This window comes from Onychostoma macrolepis, chromosome 21 (assembly GCF_012432095.1).
Source record: "Onychostoma macrolepis isolate SWU-2019 chromosome 21, ASM1243209v1, whole genome shotgun sequence".
In the NCBI taxonomy this organism is placed as follows: Eukaryota; Metazoa; Chordata; class Actinopteri; order Cypriniformes; family Cyprinidae; genus Onychostoma; species Onychostoma macrolepis.
This window is the reverse complement of record NC_081175.1, coordinates 586324-608185: the sequence shown is the minus strand read 5'-3', so window position 1 is coordinate 608185 and position 21862 is coordinate 586324. Positions and strand designations below refer to the sequence as shown.

At 37.4% G+C, this 21862-nt stretch overlaps 1 protein-coding gene across 3 annotated transcripts; it reads left to right on the top strand.

The window, feature by feature from the left end:
* Nucleotides 1-5529: 5529 nt before the first annotated feature.
* Nucleotides 5530-13129, top strand: pitx1 (paired-like homeodomain 1). Of its 3 annotated transcripts, XM_058758399.1 has the most exons (4): nucleotides 5530-5796; nucleotides 9516-9623; nucleotides 10434-10636; nucleotides 12011-13129. In XM_058758399.1, exons 2-4 carry the CDS (start codon nucleotides 9533-9535, stop codon nucleotides 12545-12547), a joined length of 831 nt encoding a protein of 276 aa, XP_058614382.1. In that variant the 5' UTR covers nucleotides 5530-5796; nucleotides 9516-9532; the 3' UTR covers nucleotides 12548-13129. The 3 variants fall into 3 exon arrangements, with proteins under 3 accessions (XP_058614382.1, XP_058614384.1, XP_058614383.1); XM_058758401.1 differs by lacking the exon at nucleotides 5530-5796 and having other exon boundaries at nucleotides 9337-9623; nucleotides 10439-10636; XM_058758400.1 differs by lacking the exon at nucleotides 5530-5796 and having other exon boundaries at nucleotides 9337-9623.
* Nucleotides 13130-21862: the final 8733 nt, after the last annotated feature.

The following is a 21862-nucleotide window of genomic DNA, read 5'->3' as shown; positions in this document are numbered from 1 at the left end:
TTTTTAATCATCTTTGCAGCGTTTTGTCTCTCTCGACAGTGTGCTTTTCTCATGTGAGGACTCATTCAGAAGCCATGAAGCGAGACTACGAAGGCTCCGGTGTGTGTCCTCACACTCCGCTACGCCCTGCGCTCTGACATCACCCTGCGTTTACTTTGTCTCTTTGTTTGTCCGAAAAATTGTTTAAATATGTATTTTTCACAACGGTAATGTTTGCGCGATAAATCTTATTGTCAGTACACATAAAGAGCCCAGAATACCGAGAGCGGTAATGGCGTAAAAATGCTGAACTCCCACGGATGATGTTTTTCTTCTGTTTTCTTCCTCATCAAGCCCTGTCAAAACAGCACCTAAAGAGACAACCAGTACAAAAGACAGTTCCTGAGGACTACAGGCCTTTGTGTGTGAAATATGTTGCACAACATATTAATGTAGCTTACATTACACTCAAACTATGTCAGTTTGGAGAAATCATGGGGTTTAACATATTATTTGAGCACCTCTTGATGTCAAAACAAAGGCTTGGGTTCAGACCTCAAGCAAAATGTTTGTAATTTCCTTGTTGACAAATGTACTTCAGTCAATTGCACACCAATCTTTACTCTATAAAACAATCAAGGGGATGTTTCCACAGCTCATCTGTGCTGGGTTTTTTTTTTTTTTTTTTTTTTACATTAATACACCGTCCATTACCAATTTAATAATAAAAAAAGTTTATTTTTATTCATTATAAAAATATATGCATTTTTTAAAAACATGATCAACTATCCATAAACAGCTTGTTTATACTGTCATGTGCTTTACAGTGTCATAACTGCTCATGCAAATGAAAACATGAAACATGTATATAATGTTACATCCTCACAAATCACTAAAAATACTGACAGGAATTACTCTGTAGTTTCTCGTCGATGTGGATTCAGTCTTCTCACCAGGACGCTTCAGTCCAGTCCAAACGATACAGCGCAAGGGCTTTTATTCTCTCGTGTCCCACAGTTGCCTCTGGTTTGCTCACAACACTGTATGAGAGTGAAGCTGCTGTGAAGTCATCATGGAGTAAACCATTACTGCGACCTGTCTCAAGATTAGCTAAATATTGCACAGCATTGCTGAAAACAAACAGAAAACAAAATGTAAATAACTTCCCAAAGTCACCTGCTTATGTTGTGTTTTAGGTGCTGGTGTCTCTGAACTGGCTGAACTGTCTCGGTCAACAAGTTATGTTTTGTATGACTATTCTGGTCCGGCAGATAGACCAGCACCAGTCCAGGTCTAATCAGCTCTAATTAGCATAATACTGGTCTTTCAGCAGTGTAATTGTGTGCGATCACTGCGGCGAATTGCTGCAGGAAATTCTACAGAGGAATGAATGTAGAACTGATGGTTGTGATGATGCTTCATGACATTGATCAAAAACACATTACTAAACCAACACAGGGTGGCTATATTCTGGTTCTTAACCCTTGTGCTGCTGAAAATCCTTTTCCTAATTTGGTGTTCCCAGTCAGAAATGACCAGCCTTTGAAAAATTGCTAGTAAAACTCTCTTTATGCTTTATGCTGTGTTATTACCAGCTTGTTTTCTTTCAATTAGCGCAGGTTTTGTATTTCTTTTTGGAACTGATTGGTCGTAGGCCTCATTAATCTAAGCTTATGCTCCTCAGTTTTTAGATATGGCATAACAGGAAATTTATGAGCATTTTTGTAGGCTGGTTATTTTTGATTGGAAACACCACAAGTGTAACAAGGTGAGAAAAATACCTGAAACATTCAAAAATGACCAAATATTTTATACCTTGTGTAAGCTTTAGTTTTAGTCTGATGTAATAATATTTACTAGCATTTTTAGGAGTCATGTCAGCTTTATTTCTATAGCACTTCATACAATAAAATTGTATCAAAGCAGATTTACAGGGATAAACAGGAAAATAATGATTCGGTGATGCCAACAAAATTCAATTCTGCTGTAAAGCAGCTTTAAAAAGACAACAGTAAATGGTCTTTTTTCAGTTCTCATCCAATAGCGTCTGTGCAATCAAGTCAATAATATTGCTGAATGTTAAGGAAAAAGAAAATCCTCTCCAGGTCAGAATGACACAACATGACGGTTAATCTTAGTGTTGAATAAACATGCTTTATTAATGCTATACAGAAAACTGAAATTCTATTACACGATATGCTGCAGAATGCTCATGCTCGACATCTTAACCAGCCATAACCTGCTAGATAGGGCTGACCAGGAGAGGAGATCAATGGCTGAGGATATTACTAATTCTGAAGAAACGTGACTAGTGTTTATTACAGCTGCACACTCTCCTCAACAACACGCACTGAGGAATCATTCACGGAGCAGAAACGCTACAGGATGATGCACACGCTGAAGTTAAATGATAATAGAGTTCAAATCATAGTAATGATGCTGGACTTACCAAATCACTGATAAAGCAGATATCGCTAGTTAGGATTCTCATATTGTATCGATGAATGATCATTTAAAGCAGCTGTTAAATACAGATGTTGGAACTGTGCATTGTTTATTTAACGAGGGTGTATTGTATTGTGAGATGTAAGTCATACCATTATATATCAAAAATATATAAGTTCTTACACTATTATTCCAATGATTTGACAACATTTATGCACTAATAAAGTGGCAATACAATTAAAGACTAGGAAAAGACACAATTTTCTCTCTGACGAATCAGCAAAATTTGTCCCTTTGAACTGGACCAATGCCCTCTCATTATATCACTCAGAGAGACAGGCACAAGCTGCAGGAGGACCAGGACCCGTCTGAGGACCTTCAGGAGTTATGGCCTGCCACATACAAGCTGCAGGAAGAGAGGCCTGCTGGATTTTCCATAAAACGCTCTAGTATGAATCACAAAGCTGTTTCCTGAAAACACTATATTTGCCTGTACATATCATAGCTGACTGTCTTTACAGAAAGGCCTGTTATGTAGATGCTTAACAAATTTCACTTAGCTAAGTAAAAAATAGATTCCGATCCTGAACCTGCTTATTAAAAGGTGGATTTACCTGTGATTACACTGATTTTGTGATAACCGTTATTTTGTTTAATAAAATATGCATTTCCTTGAAAGAAAGGAGCTAACTGCCTTACAGATAGTTTTATTTCATTTTCCAAATAAATGACAAACAATGGGATAAAAATGACAATGAACGAAATTAGCTTTCATCTATAGAAAGCATGAGGCTCTGAAAATGCATACCTATGGCATATCTATTATTATTTACTTTTTTTGTATTTTACGTGCTATTTATACGCAGAAACCGACTTTGGCACGTGTTTGACGTGCATATGATACGCACTTTGTCGGCATATATACTGTATATGCACCGACCCCACACCCCTAAACCAATCGCGTATCATATGCACGCAAAATAGAAACAGAAAATCGTGTCATTGAAACGCACTTTCATGAGATCGGGTTAATTCACACACTTACAGACACTGGCACGCGCACAAGGAGACATTCACGCGCACAGAATCTTGTTGTCAGCGCAGTCTAACTTTCATTACGCCGCATCTCTCAGAAGCGGAGAGATAACATCGCAGTTTTAGAAACAGTTACTTGAGTTATTAGAGAGACGCTACAGCCGAACATTATCTCTCTCTCTCTCCCTCTCTCTGTCTGTCTGTCTTACACACACACACACACTCTCTCTCTTTCTCCAATTACTGCATATCAATGGCTCAAGCCTCAAGTCTTCTTTACTAGTTCTAGCTAAATGATGCTTGAATGGATAGCCCGTATAATAAATGACACAGTAGCGTTTAAGGACCAAAACTCGAAAATGCATTGAAATAAAACACGTGAGGTGTGGTAACCTTGGATTAACTGGAATAATTGACTCCTTTATGCACACTGGAGGTGTAACATCAGCGGGCCTCGGGTGCGCGTTTCAATAATTCAGCGGCCCGTGTTAACTATTCCTTACATTATACACTGTTTTTCAGTTGCAACTTTGTTTTAACTTATAAGTACATTACACTAAACTAAACAATATTAGCAAACAAATCAGAGAATAGCCGAAAACATAACTGAGTGCAATTATTATAAAGTGATGGATCTCAGTCATTCAGTATGACTCCGCCATATAGCGCCCATATTAAGAGAGCATACAGAAGCACTTGAGTGTGTCAAGAAAAATATTCCAGGAGATCTCATGCTAAACTCCGTTTGGAGGTCAGACAATAATCTCAGAAAATAAACAGAGGCACGTAAGACCGTGCAGCAAAGCGTTCGTGTGGATCGGGTAAGGCGCTCAAGCCTTACATAATTAAAAGAACACATTTCAGAGCTGGGTAATGTGGCATGCGCCGATGCTAACAGGACTATTTGGAAACCAATTGTGAAGAAGTGCTGTCATTTTCACAAATTTCACACACAGCTCAGTCAATGCAAAAATATGCTGCCATATTTTTGGTGAACATTGAGGTACGATTTCAAGCGAGTTGAATTTTAACGTTTTTTTTGTAAATCCTTAAATGACGAGGCAACATCTGTAAACGTGCCAGTAAACCTCGGTCAGTGCATGTATGTTCTGTGCATAATGGCAGATGTAGAGCTCTTCTGAGATCCCAAAACATTACAAAATATTACAATTTTAAATGTAACAGCAAATAAGATTGGAAGTAGCCTAGATGTTACATCAACAGACCTTAATGTAACAGTCAGAAATATACGGCTCTCCACAACAAAGGGCTCGGCCCGGCAGTATTTTTTATTAATGAATTTATTTCATTTCTATTTTTTAAAGAGAAAATCAACAAGCGAAGACGCCATGGTGAACGTCAGTTTATTGTTTGCGTGGCTTGAGGCTCTGGTAGCAAAGTCATAAAACAACAGAAAAATCAAAGTCTGTAATTTTGTGAATTTGACCTTTGTAGTAGCGACCGTAAACTATAAAATAATAATTGTTATTGTAAGCTGTTTCACTCATTAAAGTTTGCTCAAATTTAATTCAGGATATATTTGATCGGTGCGTGCGTTTAGAAAAACTATAGGAATATACATATACTGAACATGGATGTCCAGTTATTAATAGAGGCATCGATAGTGTGAATTCTAACACTTTTTAATTCATTATTTTAATTATTCATAGGCTATAAGTCAATTTAATATTTCTAATATTTTATATATTAACATTTCTTGTTTCACCGGTTTGTATTCGTTCATTCATTTATTTATTCAAGTTTTAAGTGATCTTTTAAGACCGTGTAGCTATAGGCTACTTTTTTTTTTAATTGTAAATATAATACACAAATTCTCAAAGATCTGATATGCTAAAATAACTATAGGCTACAATAAATTCATGGCTTCAAATAATTCGGGCAACAAAAAGCATCTGATTAAAATGCGTAGGCTAACTGTTTTAATAATTGGTTTCAAAGGAGGATAACAACAAAAATGGAGTAAATAAACTAACCAGAGTGTGAAATAAAAACATTGTATGATATAGTGGTATAGATCTCATAAGTGACCACAGGCAAAGACTCCGATCAGCGCGCATATGACAGTAATGTGTACTTGATCTGAAATGTCATCTCACCATCCACTCGAACAGAGGCTCATCCTCGATCAGGCGCGTGACGTCATGCGTCTGTGACGTCACGTCATCTACCTGATAGAGGCTGCGCTGCCGCATCTTCGGCCGCATAAACTTGAACATTGCTTACCAACACACATTTGAGGAACTATATACTATAAATGCATGGAGACGATTTAATACACGAGAAAAGGAAGCAAACAGCCTTTCAGAGAACTGACACGTGAGTCACTATTCGTCGCTTTTTAACAATGTTTGTTTGGAAGTATTGCGGTACTTGTAGGCCTAATATTGTTTAGCCTATGAAGTTGATGTATTTTATTTATTTATTTTTTAAATTATCGCTGTGCATAACAGGTTCAGTTATAAATCGATAAATCTAAATGTTTCACTTCAAATGGCGGTCGGTAATCCTGGTGTGGTCAGTGCAGATCAAACCTGAATAAGCTCAGTATAAACACTGAATGTAACAATATAAGGCGTTTTGCATGTAGTGCTCAGGTTGAGACATTAGCGGTGGAAGCACGCGCCGCAGTCTGCAGTTATCACGCGCTTCAGTCTGAGCGGCTCCGAGGCGCTCTCGATGCAGTACAAATGAAGAGAAAGAGAGCACACGAATTCGCAATTCGCCAGGAGGTGATTATCACTAATAAAACAGCCTTGCGATTTCAGTATGTTGTAGAATTTTTATTTTGAGACACTGTCAGGTTGTGCTCGAGATCGAGAGTTTTCTAAAATCTTAAAAGTAGGCCTATTTCCGTATTGTATCTCTGTTAAAAATCATCTGGAGTATTTTCATATTGCTATAAATAAATACGTATTACTGCGTTGTCATGCGGAATGCATATCTAAATAATAACAACAACAATAATAATAATAGGCTAATAATTATAATGACAACAGCTTATATTTATTTACAACAAAGTAGCTTTCACTACTAAGACCAGCTGCTGCATAGTCGTAAAAAATGATAACAACATCCACACATCAAACAATTATTCACAGGCTTCTTTAAAGCCTTCTATGCACTGCAAAATGATTTAACCCAAAAAATGAGTTTTGTTGGTATACATAAATGTATTTAGGTTGATTCAGTGATGTTAAATAATATTTCTGACTTGAATAAAACCAGTTCTCTTCTTTTTGTTACATTTTCTTTTTTTTTTTTTCAGTGCACGGGCTTCCTTGAAATATTATTATTATTATTATATTGTTATTATTATTCATTTATTAGTAGTATTTATTTGTTTTTCAAATAATATCCTGTTTGTTTAGTGAAGGAGTAAGTCAAATGTTTTGTGATATGAGCAATTTATGATATATTAATGCAGAACATTTTTTATTCGCAAACATGTCTGTATTTGTACAAATCGCGGCACAATAATTTAATTCCGAATACCGCAGACTCAAACTGAAAGGCATTTGTTTGTGGTTAGTAAGATACATGCATAAAATGGATGCAGTACATGGATGATTGTGCGTGCATCTATTAATCATTCGGAGTCTAATATCATCCCATACAAATGTGGCTGAATGTGTGTGCGAGCATCATTATCTGAATTAACCTGAAGGCCAGAACCTGAAAATCTGAACTGGCAATATGCGGCTGAAGCATCGAGTAGTTTAACGTTCAATGAGAATGATCGTGATGTTTAAACACCTTTATTTGGCTATAGTTTGTAATTCGTGACAAATGGAGTCACAGATGTTTTGAAGTGATGCTGCGCGTCCAGACAGAAGAGACGCGAACAACTATTCAGTCAGAAAACTTATATATCTAAAATATGCAAATGTATTACATCCTCATCCTAAATCATCTCCTGTCAAATGGTCCTATTAACCATGATTCCACTCTTTATCTTTATCAGTGCGCTCGTTGGTGTTTAGGCAATGCATAAAACAAAATCGATTTTATTTGACTGAATTACACTATTCGACTAACCTATATCAATTAAGATAGGCTAATGTCAGTTTCTTAAAATATCGATTACATTTCCCATTTAAATAATTCTCGTGACTTGTCATTATAGAAAATGCATAGTTTTCTATTACAGATTGATTGAAAATATATAATTCAGTTATATTACAAAAAGTCTTTGTCGGTGATGCTGTTTTGGTATATTCATTGGGAAGATTTAAATGGCTAGTTATTCACGAGAGTATGGCGGATAATGAACCAAAACTAAAGCAACAGATGAAAATACAATTAATCTACCGCAGATATGGGTCAGTTCATACCTAAAGAAGAAAAAGCCTGCATTATGCTGTCAGATCTCAGCAGTTATCCTCATGAAAGTGCGTATAAACAGTACGCCAATTAAAAACAAAAACTGGTGGTATTGATATGCAAAAATGGACTTTGGCGTGTGCTACGCGATGGGTTGGATTAGGGTTGTGGGGGAAAACTGCGTATCATATGCACTCCAACAAATTTCATATCATATGCACGCGAAAACTGCATATTATATGCACGCCAAACACATGTGTATCATATGAACGCCAAAGTCCATTTTTGCGTATCAATACCACGAGTTTTCGTTCTTATTTGGTGTATTATTTATACGCATTTTCATGAGACCGGGCTCACAGATCTGACTAAATGTTTTCTCCGTAAATTACAATAATGATAAAAATAACATTAATAAAGTATTCATAGAAAATAGGTCAGATGCTAAGGCCAAAGGGGGATTTGCTATACATATGGCCATAATTTTTTTTGTTTTTTTTCCAAAGCCACAACAGTAAAAACATAAACCTTCGGTTTCTTTGTTTATAGAATAAAAATATAAATTGCAGTGTGGAAACTGCGGAAATAATTAGAGAAAGCTGGTGGTTGAATCTGTGCCGTATACATCTAGAAATGTCGCTTTTCTGAGTCTAATATTATTCGTGTAAGGGCCGCGGATGATTCTCAGTGAGGCGGCTGTCAGGTGGCTTTGTATTCTCACCAACCAGCAGGCGCCACTAACCTGAAGAAATCCCGCACAGAACAATCAGACGTGAAAGTGAGATGTTTTCTGACTGATAATGAAACTGTCACAATAAGCCCATATTATATTTCTCATTATTGGACATTTTACGTTATGTTTCCAAATAGTAGCTACCGTCATTGTTTGGGCAATAGTGGTAATAATTTTTGTAGGCAAGAATAAATGTCTCTGTATTAGTCTTGGAGAGTCACTGAGCATAATAACGTGTTCATCAACCTCATGCAAAAGACTTCTCCTCTGAACACACCGCTTGGTTTGCTGGTTCCGACATGTCGCCAGTAGCCTATTCAAATGGAATTGTCAATGGAAAATAGCCTCTTTTTAAATGTTAACAATTAAGTGCTTCAATGACTGTTATTAAACCGCACGAGAATAACAGTAATTGTGCACATTGAATAAAATATGGTTGATGTAAAAAAGAACTTAACTTTATTATAAACTATTAAAAAACTAACTGCAGAACGCGCTGTAGAACTGATCTTTGTCAGCGTGGACAAGGTGGTTTTGTGCATTTGAAAAATGTGTGTGTGTGTGTGTGTGTGTGTGTGTAGCTAATAGTCTCTTACTGTTCATGGCGCATGCAGCCTGAGTCCAAAAACACTGTTTCAGACACAAGGTGCAGCGATATTGCCAGAAGCTCGACTGAAAGTTTCTGAAGGAAAAAGTATGTGTAAGAAATGATTGGGCTTTGTGGGTGGGACTGACAGTGGACGCGGGGAAGAGAGGATGGGTGGGTCCTGCTGTTTGCTGCTGCTGCACCTCCATTCGTTCACACCAAACATTTACTCTTCAGGAATATATCTGCAGTAGTTTGGAGGACTATATTGCGCGAGATCGCTGGCTGTCCACGTGTTTATTCATTAGAAAAGCGGAGTGGATTGCTTAGCAAATATACCGACGCTTGCGTCGCAACGCTGGAAGAGCTTTTGTAACACGCATGATTGTTTTAAAGGTGGAATAAATTTGGACATGGCCTCATCTTTTCATCTGCCGAGAAGCAACAGCACCAGAGAAACGTTAGAGAACTCGAGCAGCGAATCTTCAGATAATGAAACAGCAGGTAAACGACATATATTTGCACACCCATCCATAGAATAAATCATACAACATCAACATGCCGAAAGTATATACAAGCAAGCCTATTTGACTAAAAGCATGCATTTACATGTTAAAATATTGTCTCCTGCCATATCTGCTATGCCTGCAATTTTTTGTTTTAGTACATAGAAATAATTTATTTAGCCTATTTGTTTAGCTGGGGGGGTTTTTTTTCGGGCTTATTTTGCTGAAGCAGTGCAGCGCTTGTTACACGTTGCCAGCTTGCTGCTTTGCAATTGCAAAACTTAAATATAAATTCACGTTTAGCCTGTATTATTAACGCATTTGTTGCTTTCTAAACAGAGAATATTTCAACTGCTGGATATAGCCTATGTTTTGATCCTACATTCCCTATAAGAACTCGATTACCGCTACCAAACCGGTTTCTAGAAATTATATTACAATTAAATGCGCGTTTATTAGCTGGAGGACGCTGTTACATACACTGCAAAACTTTATATGAAAGTATCGAGATGCGTAAACAACAATGAACTAGGCCTGAGTTTAAAACACGGCCGAAAGTTCTTTCCACTGGATAGGCCTTTAACTTCTATCTTGGATATTTAAAATAATACAGCCGTGAGCATTGTGTTCAAATAGGTCCCGTTTGAGAGGCATATTTTAATAAGACATGTTTGCATAATTATGGATTGACGAGCACGTCAGTCTGTGTTTACGAATCGTCATTCCCTTTTGTCCGACTCCTTCCAAATCTCTGGCAAAAATAGGTGCGACTGAGCACCACATATCACCTCAAAATTATTCTCCCCAGAAAAGGAGAGGTCTGTCGAGCAGAGAAGTGACGATGGAAATGCTGATGAGTCCAAGAAAAAGAAACAAAGACGGCAGAGGACTCACTTCACCAGCCAGCAGCTGCAGGAGCTGGAAGCGACTTTCCAGAGGAACCGATACCCGGACATGAGCACCAGAGAGGAGATCGCAGTGTGGACCAACCTCACGGAGGCCCGAGTCCGGGTACGAGAATCCCCAAACAGTGCAGTCAGAAACATTTGCATAAGCACAACATTTGGTTACGCTTTATTTGAAGATGTCCTTGTTACAGTGTAATTATACATTTAAGCCTACTGAGTAATATTAATTAACTACATGTATTTACTATATGGTTAGGGTTACTTGCATCATGCATGTAATTATGCATAATTTGTTATTATAATAGTAAGTACATGTAACACGTAACAAGGACACCTTAAAATAAAGTGTTACCGAACATTTTAGATGCGTTTCAGGCCAAGACTGGAGAGTATTTTCTCACTCATTTCAGTGGAATATTTACAAGATGATGCAGATCAAATGTGCAGATTAACTTGCAAATTAAAATTACCTATTTAATAAGCTAAATAAATCAAGTTTTGTCAGTTCTAAAAAGTGTTCGATTTGTGAATTGTTGATTTGTTCGTTCAGTGCGCATCCTGTTATGAATTTGAAAACAGAACGTTTTTTAATTAAACTAAGGATTGCATCTCATTATTTTTTAAAGGATTAAAAACTCTACTTACAGGCCACGAAAGCAAAAGTACCGTTGCCTTTTTTCAGCGATATTCAGAGATATTTCCTTGCAGGCCGATCTTTTAAATAATTCCACAACATTCAAAAAACATATTCTGATCCTCATTAATAAAACATTCGCTAAATGACTGAAGTTTTACTGTTGGTTAAATTAATAGACAAATACATGCTTTACGCTTTTTGATTTGTTTTCAAACCCTATATGTGACCTTGGACCACAAAGGGTCACTTTTTTGAAATTCAGATTTATACATCACCTGGAAGCTGAATAAATAAGCTTTCCATTGATGTATGGTTTGTTAGGATCGGACAATATTTGTCTGAGATACAACTATTAGAAAATCTGGAATCTGAGGGAGCAAAAAAATCAAAATATTGAGAAAATCGCTTTTAAAGTTGTTCAAATGAAGTTCTTAGCAATGCATATTACTAATCAAAAATGAAGTTTTGATATATTTAGGTAGTAAATTTACAAAATATCTTCATGGAACATGATCTTAATATCCTAATGATTTTTGGCATAAAAGAAAAATGTATAATTTTGATCCATACAATGTATTGTTGGCTATTGCTACAAATATAGCTGTGCTGCTTATGACTGCTTCTGTGCTCCAGGGTTTTGTGGTAAATGCTTATGAAAAATATCTCGCTGATATTGTAAATTGTAATTTAGCTATTCACATGAGATTCTCATCTCATTGTGAATATTAATGCAAATGACCTCTACAGCAAGCGAGAAAAAAAAAAGAGATTTGCATAAGTTTATGACTACTGCTTTCTGGTCTATAATAGCATGAGTGAATAACGCGTGCTTTTTCATAGGTTTGGTTCAAGAATCGGAGGGCGAAATGGAGAAAAAGGGAGCGCAACCAGCAAATGGATTTGTGTAAGAATAGTTACCTGCCCCAGTTCAGCGGACTAATGCAGCCGTACGATGACGTCTATCCCGCGTACACCTACAACAACTGGACCAACAAAGGACTGGCCCCAACCCCGCTGTCCACAAAGAACTTCACCTTCTTCAATTCCATGAGTCCCCTCACGTCCCAGTCCATGTTCTCAGCCCCGACCTCAATCTCCTCCATGACCATGGCGTCCGGGATGGGACACTCCGCCGTGCCTGGCATGCCGACCACCGGCCTGAACAACATCGGTAACCTGAACGGTATCGGGAGCTCCGCGATCAATCCGGCCATGAGCTCGTCGACGTGCCCCTACGGACCTCCTGGAACTCCTTACAGCGTCTACAGGGACACTTGTAACTCCTTAAGACTGAAATCCAAGCAGCATCCATCTTTTGGATATAGCGGTTTGCAGAGCCCCGGCTCTAGTCTAAACGCATGCCAGTACAACAGTTGACGAATTAAACTCCAGTAAACGGACCCCTGGAGAAACGACAACCGTACTGGATTTGGTGCAACCGGCATTTTGCAGTGGAATATGCGGATTGTCTGTGTTTACCTAAACTTGCACAACAATTTAAATCCATTATTTGGATTTCAACGTTTTGAAGACAAGTTAAACTCATACATTGTACATAAATATAAACGTGGAACAAAATTTGAATATGATGCGATGCTCCAAGTGGGAACAATGGTTTGTCAAAACACAAGCGTATTATTAGCGCAGCATGTCGTGGTAATTAGGCCTCGTGATGAGTCGTGTTCGTGGGTCGCGTTCTCTTGTATTCAGTGTCACGGAGAGGGTTTGTTGTCCTCGTGGCTTCTCATCGACAACCTGGATTCTTTCCACGTAGTTGTTTCATTGTGTCGATAGATTTACCGCATGCTTACTTCGAGTGAAAAAAAAAAAAAATTGTTTTGTAAAAATTATATGAATGTGTAGACTAAATAACAAAGTTATAACTTTATGTTGTACCCCTGTTGATTAAAACTGTGCTTATGTCTATGGTAATGTTTGAATAAACCTCAAAAGAAAGAATTCCTAAAATAATTTGTCGAAAGGACTGGATAAATCAGCTTTTTTTTATTTATTTTTTTTTAAAACGGACATTGTAGCTACATAATCGAAAATTAGCTTTGAATTTACACTTTTCATTGAAAAATATTGTATCTTTAAACAATCCTTCGATCATATGTAACAAACTTTTCAACGCTATCTATTCGCCGAGCTAAATTTCAATGCATGCCGAATCAATTAAACTCTTGCCTTTTCTCTTTTCATATAGGCTGTTACACTCGACGTGTCCATATATGCTGTTTGACAATGCACTAAATCCTTCCATTGGCTTCTTTTAATGCTCCATCACATTTCTTAATTATAAATGATTTCCAAAGCACGCAATTATATCCAAATATACCTTTAGGATGAAAGAGAGAAAGGCAAACTTTAAAATCTATTCCTTATCACGGTTTGCCATATTAAGTGACTGTTTTATCTGCATGGGTGTATTTAGGTGTAGCTATTTAGATGATACGTAGGAGAAGGTCTGTCGTAACTGATGTTTTCCTTAATGCCACTGATCCCTTTTCACTGATAATAATGCCTTTAATTTCCTAAAAGGTCGGCTCAGAGAGGCCCGTGTTAATGGTCACTTCCTCTGCTTTGCCCCGTTAGGCTAACAGAATGAGTTCACTGCTCAATGTTGACATGCCTTTTCAAGGACGCGTTAAACCCATTCCCCAAATCAAACAAGAGACTGTCTGAAGGAAAGTGAACATCACATACCGAGGACGACGCCAAAACCTCGAAGAGAATCTGGTGAAAATACAGCGAAGCACTTTTTAGTTTAGTTCAGTCTGTACAGAAACTGACGAGCATTGACTTGTTAAGCTCTGCCACACATATTATAATAATTCTTGAAAACACTTGAGCAGAAGTATTATTTCTTCATGCGCAGTAGCCCTGAGTAGAAATAACATTGAAAATAACACTTCGAGCGGTTTTTGAATTGTTTCTGACAAAAACAAATTATAGTGAATCACGCTACATTTTCTTATACATGTGTAATTTCTAGTTAGGATTAGATCAGTTGGATTTAAAGGAGTTTTTTCATTTTTTTTTTTTTTTAAATTAGATTTAAACAGGCTAGCATAACGAATTCTACAACTAAAGCGCAAAAAATAAACCGCCGGATTTTTTGCAAATGTTTATTTTTTATACTGTCATTCTAAAAGAAGTAAAAAAAAGTTTTTGGTCATATCCAGGTCTAGTATATTGACCATCATCCTCTCTGATTAATCGATCACTGATATGAAGTCAAGACACATTGTGTAGACTGATATTCTAATCGCTTATGATAAGAAGACAATGCACGTCAAGTTTAATTACTCATTCTAAATCAATCTTCATCAGTCTCTTAGGAAATCCATACTTTGGCACCTTTGGCTTTCCTATCTCCTTCAATTATAGCTGGGTTAGAGAATGTTTTTGGACAGAACTAAGAAAAAGCAGAACATTAATGAGACATATGCTCTCAATTAGGCTTATTTTTACATTTCAAAGTGTAGTGGGTTCATAATAAGCTAAAGGATGTTTAAATCTAGTGTTACTATCTTGTGTACTGCTTTCGCAGTATTCAAAATGCATTAAAATGAAATTTAATAAAAGCATATAACAACAACAACGGTGTCGCTATATCTACATAAAACGAACTGATTTTTAACATTACCAATTTTTAACATTAAAGTATTTGGAACAGCTATTATAATATATAATATTACAACAATAACCAAAAATACCTGAATTATAAAAGTTTTATCGGGCAACGTAAAATGTTGCAACATCTACATTTACTTTTTAAAATTCGAATTTAACAGCCATCACTGGATCGGGCTAATCCGGGTCACACTACGACAATATTGTGAAGGTTCAGCTCAGCTCAGCTCAGGTAAAAACAGCTGCTCGAGCTCTTTAACGTTTTACAATAACTATAACAATAATGTAACATTTACTCTGGAGCTTCATACTCTCTATATGACACTCATTTGACATTATGAAATCATTAGCCTATTATTACTTGGAAAATTCTGTAAAGAACTCTTTTTCGTTTTCTTTATTTCTTGCTCAGTCAGTTCGTTCAGTGTAAAGCTGTAGCAAACTATATGTTATGACAATAAAAAGACAACATTTTGCCTGAAATCGCACTTAAAATTTAAACGATTTGTATGTTTACTCATAATCCATCGGCATAAACATCAAAAGAGTGTGTATGTTATAAAGTACAGTCATTGCACTTTGTAATGTGAGTAATATTGTGTAATAATTCTGTCACAACAAACACAAAGGTTGTTTGGCAAAGGAAGATGGGACGCTTGATAAGACAGAACAACCATAACATTGATTGAAAAGACATGTAGTTAAAACAATGCGGAATACTTAAATCACATAATTCACGAGATACAAGGACATCAGTGTTTAATCACAACCCGAATATATCCAGTGTTGTGAGAAAAAAACAATACACTTTTAGATCAAATTATTATCTATATATAATACAAAATAGGTTGCTAAAGACTTTTAACCTAAATGAAGAAAGAAATAAACCTAGCACAAATCAATGAAAAGTCAGCAAAAATAAAACAAAACACAAAGAGCGAATTTAAGCAATGCTTATGATCAGCCCAAAAAAACAGAAAATAGAAATGTTCAAAACATAAAGACACAGTTTAAAACACTCGCATTTCTAACTGCCTGCAGCACACCAGCCCTGCTATGAAGGCTTTTATAGACTCACAAAGCTGACTATTATCATGTCTAGAGGGAATGATTAACCAAGCGGTTTTGTGATAGCAGTGCCTGAAAGAGTTACTTACTCTGATTCTCTCTGATAGAGTTTCATCCTGCTGCTTCAGACTATTCAGATCTAATGAAAGAGAAACTAGCGACCAGGTCCTTCGTCTTTTATTATGATTAACTTCATCTGTTCTGCCAGGCGGCTAAATCGAGAAAGATTGTTAAGACTTAATTACATTCTAAATTCAAAATTACATGTGTTTGTAAAAGTTGAATTTTAGTGCAATAAGAACATTTGGGGAAGGAGAACTTTGAAAATCTCGGTCCTGGGACTGGATCGACAGTGAATATAAGATATATACTTCTGTATACTACATGTCTAGAATAGGCCAAGGGTGAATTCTACAATATATTCCACTGGGGATAAAAAAAATAAAAATAAAAATATATATATATATAAAAATAAAAATAAAAATCACACTACCGTGTTCTTGTGCGTGTTTGTAAGTAATGAGCAATACTACTCATAAATAGTAATCGAATTAGCCGTAATAAAAATAACGATAATAAATAAATAAATTTAAATGACAAAATATGCTATCTTTGGATCATTTTAAAACAGTTATTCAGCAAATGGAAGATGATTCAGTGAAATGCAATTGTTTTAAGTGTTTTTAGTTTGTTTGTACTGTGTAAATCTGTGATGAAACTGATTGTATTGCTGCCCATTTTGGCCAGGTCACTCCTGTGAAAGAGATTTTTAATCTCAGAGAGCCTTTTCTGGTTAAATAAAGGTTAAAAATAAAAATAAAAAATAAAAATAATAATAATAATAAAGAGTAATACTTTTTTTGGTTACACTTTATTTTAAGGTGTCCTTGTTACAGCGTAATTATACATTCAAGTACTGAGTAATATTAATTAACTAGCCTACCTAATCTACATGTATTTACTATAGGGTTAGGTTTAGGGTTATTGCTTGTAAATATGCATAATTTTGTGCTAATACTAAGTACATGTAACATGTATAACAAGGACACCTGAAAACAAAGTGTTACCCTATTTTTTCATTACACATTGTAATTGAAATTGTTTTTGTAATTAACATATGATGTGGACATTGGTAGGTAAACTGTGTATTTAAAAAAAAAAAACAGAAAAAACTTGAAGGAGATCCTTGATTAAAACACAGGTATAGTGATAAACAATATTTACAAATATTACCAAAGGAATGAATATAATACAAACTGATTTAGTTTCGCCACACTAGCCGACAATGAACAACTCAATTCAGATGGTCACCTTTAGCAGCTGTTATTGCTGATTTTGCCCTCCTCAGTCAGGGAGCCTGTCACATTCCTCGATTAAGAAACCTAGATAGGTGACGCACTAAAAGGCTGACTTAATTTTTTCTTTTCCAATTCCCGGTTAAATTAAAAACAAAAGCGCTGCGCGAGTATACTGTTGTAATGGACTGAACTGGATGTAATTTATGGAAAAACTTTACCTGTAAACCTAAATTCAGCAGCTCCATCGGTGATACATTTAGTCGAGTGGAAACTGTCTTAAAAAAGATAATGAAATTTCTGTCATTTACTCACCATCAAGTTGTTCCAATCCTGGAGTTTCTCTCTTCTGCTGAACACAAAAGAAGTTATTTTGAAGGATGTAACCAAACAGTTGATGGTAGCCACTGACTTCCACAGTATTTTTTCCAAACTATGGAAGTCAGTGGGGACTGTCAATTCTTCAAAATATCTTCTTCTATGTTCAGCAGAACCCCTTGCAGTAAAGGGTCAAGGGTTCTGACATCAAACTCCAGAAAAGTTATTACTCCACCTCCATATTTGAGGTTTCTGTGCTGCTTGCCCAAACTGGGGTGCGTTTCCCAAAAGCATTGTTAGATAACTATGGTCGTCAGTTCCATTGAACTCTATTGGTAACGACGGAACTTGCGACCATAGTTGCGTTTGGGAAACGCACCCCTGGCTGTCAGTGGAGAATGATGACTTTTGCAGCCCGAGGGTTTAGTTACAGCATCTACCAGCAGGTTAACTGGACCGTGCCAGCCTTGACCTTTTGGCTGGAAGAGGAATGAGATGACAGGATCACTAGGACAGGAATGACCACTGGATCTGTGGCAGGCTTTAACATTACAGATGGGCTAAAACAGGAAATAAAGGCTATGCTAGCATCTCTCCAGGAGGAGTTACTGAAGGTTACACCTCCTGGCTTGACCAAAGGAATCTTCTTGAGAAACTGAATAAAGCTAAGGTGGCACCAAGGAAGAGTCATGAAGAAACAGCTTAAAGAATGGAGGACACTGCCAGCCCAAACCAGCAGACAGCACAGTTTGACAAAATAAGGAAATAAATATGCAATACAATATACAAAACTCCAATTATTTACAGAAATAAACAACACAAACAAAGGAAACAACCTCAAACCAGGAACTGCAATTTTTCAATACCAGCACTCTTCAATAATTACTTATCTCACTGACCGCTAGTTACAGACTAGCTAGCAGCTCTACTATCTGACAGAACTGAGAATTGCTTAAATTAAAAAATGCATAAGCACCTTAACAAACAAACAGCTCCTCGCCTTCCCACCACACTTGGCATCCTCCTCTATCATTATTCCAGCAAGGGTATAAGGGGTAAAATATCTGCTGCCATGTATGAGCAATATGGGTGATGTCTGTTGGTTCGGTCCTCAGGTGGCCAGTCCGAGACACAAAAGTTTATCTGTATGTGTGTTTTTAACCGCAGTGTCTGCTATGGAAGCAGCACCAATGTGCCAGCTAACATCTACTTCAGTGCCACATCGAGTTAAATAAATAGTTTTTAAATTCATGTATGTCTTTATTAAACAAATAAGGGTATTGAAAGAAAGGGGAATTTGGGAACAAGAGAGCAACCCCAACCATCTGCAGAGGACAGCTGGGATCACACTTCGGCCCCTCTAACAATATTTGAGGAAGAAGATAATATTTCACAATGAACTCGTAGGGCTGAAGGGAGCGAGACTGTAATTTGTGCATTGGAGTCTTTCACGCATTCCAGTCACTGTAGTCGATGGTCTGTCTCTAGCACAAAGGGTCTCCCCAGAAGGTAGAAATTGAGGGAATCCAGGGCCCATGTTCTGGCCAAACCCTTCTTCTAGAGTATCACGTCTCTCAGGGAAATCCGGCTGAGGAATGCCAGCGATATGCAATCCCCTTCTATTTCCTGCAGTAGCACAGCCCTCGATCCGACTCCAGAGGCATCTGTCTGCAGGAAGAATGGTTTCTGGAAGAGTCTCCACTCCACAAGTCGATGCAAAATCAAAGTTCTCCATTCTTTTGGGGACTAGCATGATGAAACTACACCACTCACTGATGAATGTTTTAATGACACCTATGGAGCGCATAATGTCCAGTTCATCTGTAATCACATTTATCAGATGTTCAGGGATATGATAGCTCGTTTGTAGGGATGGGGCTACCTCAGCACCCGATTAATAAATCCAGGTTTCTTCTGAGACAGCTCAACTGCTCTGCCTGGTCTCTGTTAGGTTGCTCCAGATGGGAAACATCCAGCACTTGTTGTGTGCAGCTAGTTTGGAAGTGCTGTCCTGTTGGTTCATACTCATTACCAATGGCACAAAGAGTTGGCTCGGCCCTGGGGTGGACTTCTTTCAGCAAGTTAATATAGCAGTTTTGCTCTTTCTTACCCTGCTACAGGTGATGCTGCCAGTCTTTTCACAATGCTTTGTGTAGTCTATGCCAACAAAGCAACTTGTTTTCAGAACTTGGCACTAGGAATCCCTCCCTGGCACTCATACCAAGTTTTCTGAGAGTGCTGGGCTCCTGGGCCAGTGATGTAATTTCTTCCAGATGGTCTCTGATTTGGATTACATATTGGACCACACTGCATGTACCATCCTTAGGCCCCAGTAGGTAAGGAGGTTAGGAGCAACTACTAGGTAAAGCAGGAGTGGGCAACTCAGGCCCTTGAGGTCCAAGGTCCTACAGAGTTTAGCTCCAACCCTGATTGTGCAGGCAAACCTGCATGTAGCTTTCTAGCCATCTTGAATCTTGACCGTGATTAGCTTGCTCAGGTGAGATGAGAACTAGAACTAAACTCAAGAAAGAAAGTGGATCTCGAGCAGATCTGCTCATCCATGAGGAACGTTAACCACTGGTGCCAGTCAGAAATTTGCACAGCATGCGATTCAGGGTTTGGTTGAAACATTCAACCAAATCATCAGTCTGGGGATGTTAAGGTGTGGTTGTATTGCAAAATAAGAGTAGACATTCAATCCCAGTTTCTTAGATTTTCTTTTCTCCAAAGCCAGTAGACAGTGCAGAAGTTTAAAAACACCTATAGATGGAGCACCAGGTTACACCCACCTATTGAGTCACCATCTGCCAATGGAAATTAGGTTTTGTTTAACGATCAAAGTTTTCCTGAAGGTCAAAATCACCTTTGTTTTGGTTGGATTTCATTCAACATCAAGTTCGTTCAAATATGTTCATTATTCAGTTTCACTTTGAGTACACTGGGGCCTGGACAGTGGTGTTGCATTTCTTTCATTTGTACAATCTGCCTGGTAGATTGGTGGATCCTAAACTCTTTAAAATCTCTTTTGACTGAGGCATGGCATACCCTCGGTGACCTGTACGGTGCTCCCTGCAAACATATGGATGCTCTGGGGATGAAGCCAGTATGTTATTGGAGGACCTGGACCACAGAAGGCACAGTTTGTTTATCACGCAGGCCTACAGTCGACACCAATGCGGTTGGGGTTGAAATATAACCCAGTAAAATGTATGTAAATGGAAGGACATGATGTAGGAGACCTTGTTATCTTGATTCGAAGGTATTTGACTGCTCTGGCTAGTCCACAAACCTCACAACATTTGACTTCCAGCAGCAGGCAAGAAATACCATTCTTGCAGGTAATGCCAGACTACAGTTCCTGAAGATGTTGTTTTCTACTGCTAACTCAGCCTAGCTCTGTTTTACCACAACATCCAAGGTTTGTGGAAAGAGTTGGCGCAGTAGCTTTCAGTAAAGAGTGAGTTAATTAGATTGGCCATTGGTAATGCAACATGCAGATGAGCAGCGAAGCATAGTGCGACTACCAATGGGAGCACTATAAGTGATCCACAAGCTGATACAGGTAGCAATATGGGAGAAACTAACAGCTCAGTGACCCATGATCTCCAGCGATTAATGCAGCTTAACAGACCCGTTTTATACCTCCAGTTTTTCAGAGGTGAAATCATCATAGATGAGTAAACCGTTGCAATCAACCAGTGGAAAACAAGCACTGTAGAGTCTACTATAGCAGTTCTACAGAACAATAAAATTAAAAGTTAATAAGATCTTTTGCGATATACTGGTCATGACTGTGTTTGTGGAGTTGTTCTCTGGTTAGAAACTGAAAAAAAAAGAAGTCATTAGTACAATACTGGTAAGTGTGGAAATCACTTGCGATACTCACACTGCATCGAGAGGATCAATCCTCGCATAAAAATATTAATACCAAATGTTTTACCAAATGCTGAAAATGAGTGCACAAAATCAACTTTAAAGTGGGGAAATATAATGCTTAATTGTTAATTGAATATTTAACAAAGGGGACTGTAAGAGACTCTTACGGTCTCAACAGAGGATGTTGAAGAAGATTGCATTTGCATCTGTTCCTCATGCAAAGCAATCACATGCAAACCAGATATTCAGATCACAGCACACAAATAAAACACTTTTTATGATCATTTTTAAAGCCAAAGAACTTTCATAAAATTGTTGCACAGCAAACAAAATAAATATTGCATGATAATTATTGGTTTAATGGTTACAGAAATTGTATTCATTTCATCATTTTAAAATGTAGTCTTGTTTAAAATTATGTAATCTTTGAATTGAGAATGAAATGCTGTAATTTTAAATGAAAACAGCAAACTGCGTTAAACTGCACTTTATTATGAAT

Bases quoted from the DNA above. Each gene is read 5' to 3' on its own strand.
- pitx1 (XM_058758399.1), top strand. From the start codon at position 9,533: ATGGCCTCATCTTTTCATCTGCCGAGAAGCAACAGCACCAGAGAAACG. The intron at 9,624-10,433 runs GTAAACGACATA...TATTCTCCCCAG, and splicing joins TTCAGATAATGAAACAGCAG to AAAAGGAGAGGTCTGTCGAG. The intron at 10,637-12,010 runs GTACGAGAATCC...GCTTTTTCATAG, and splicing joins TCACGGAGGCCCGAGTCCGG to GTTTGGTTCAAGAATCGGAG.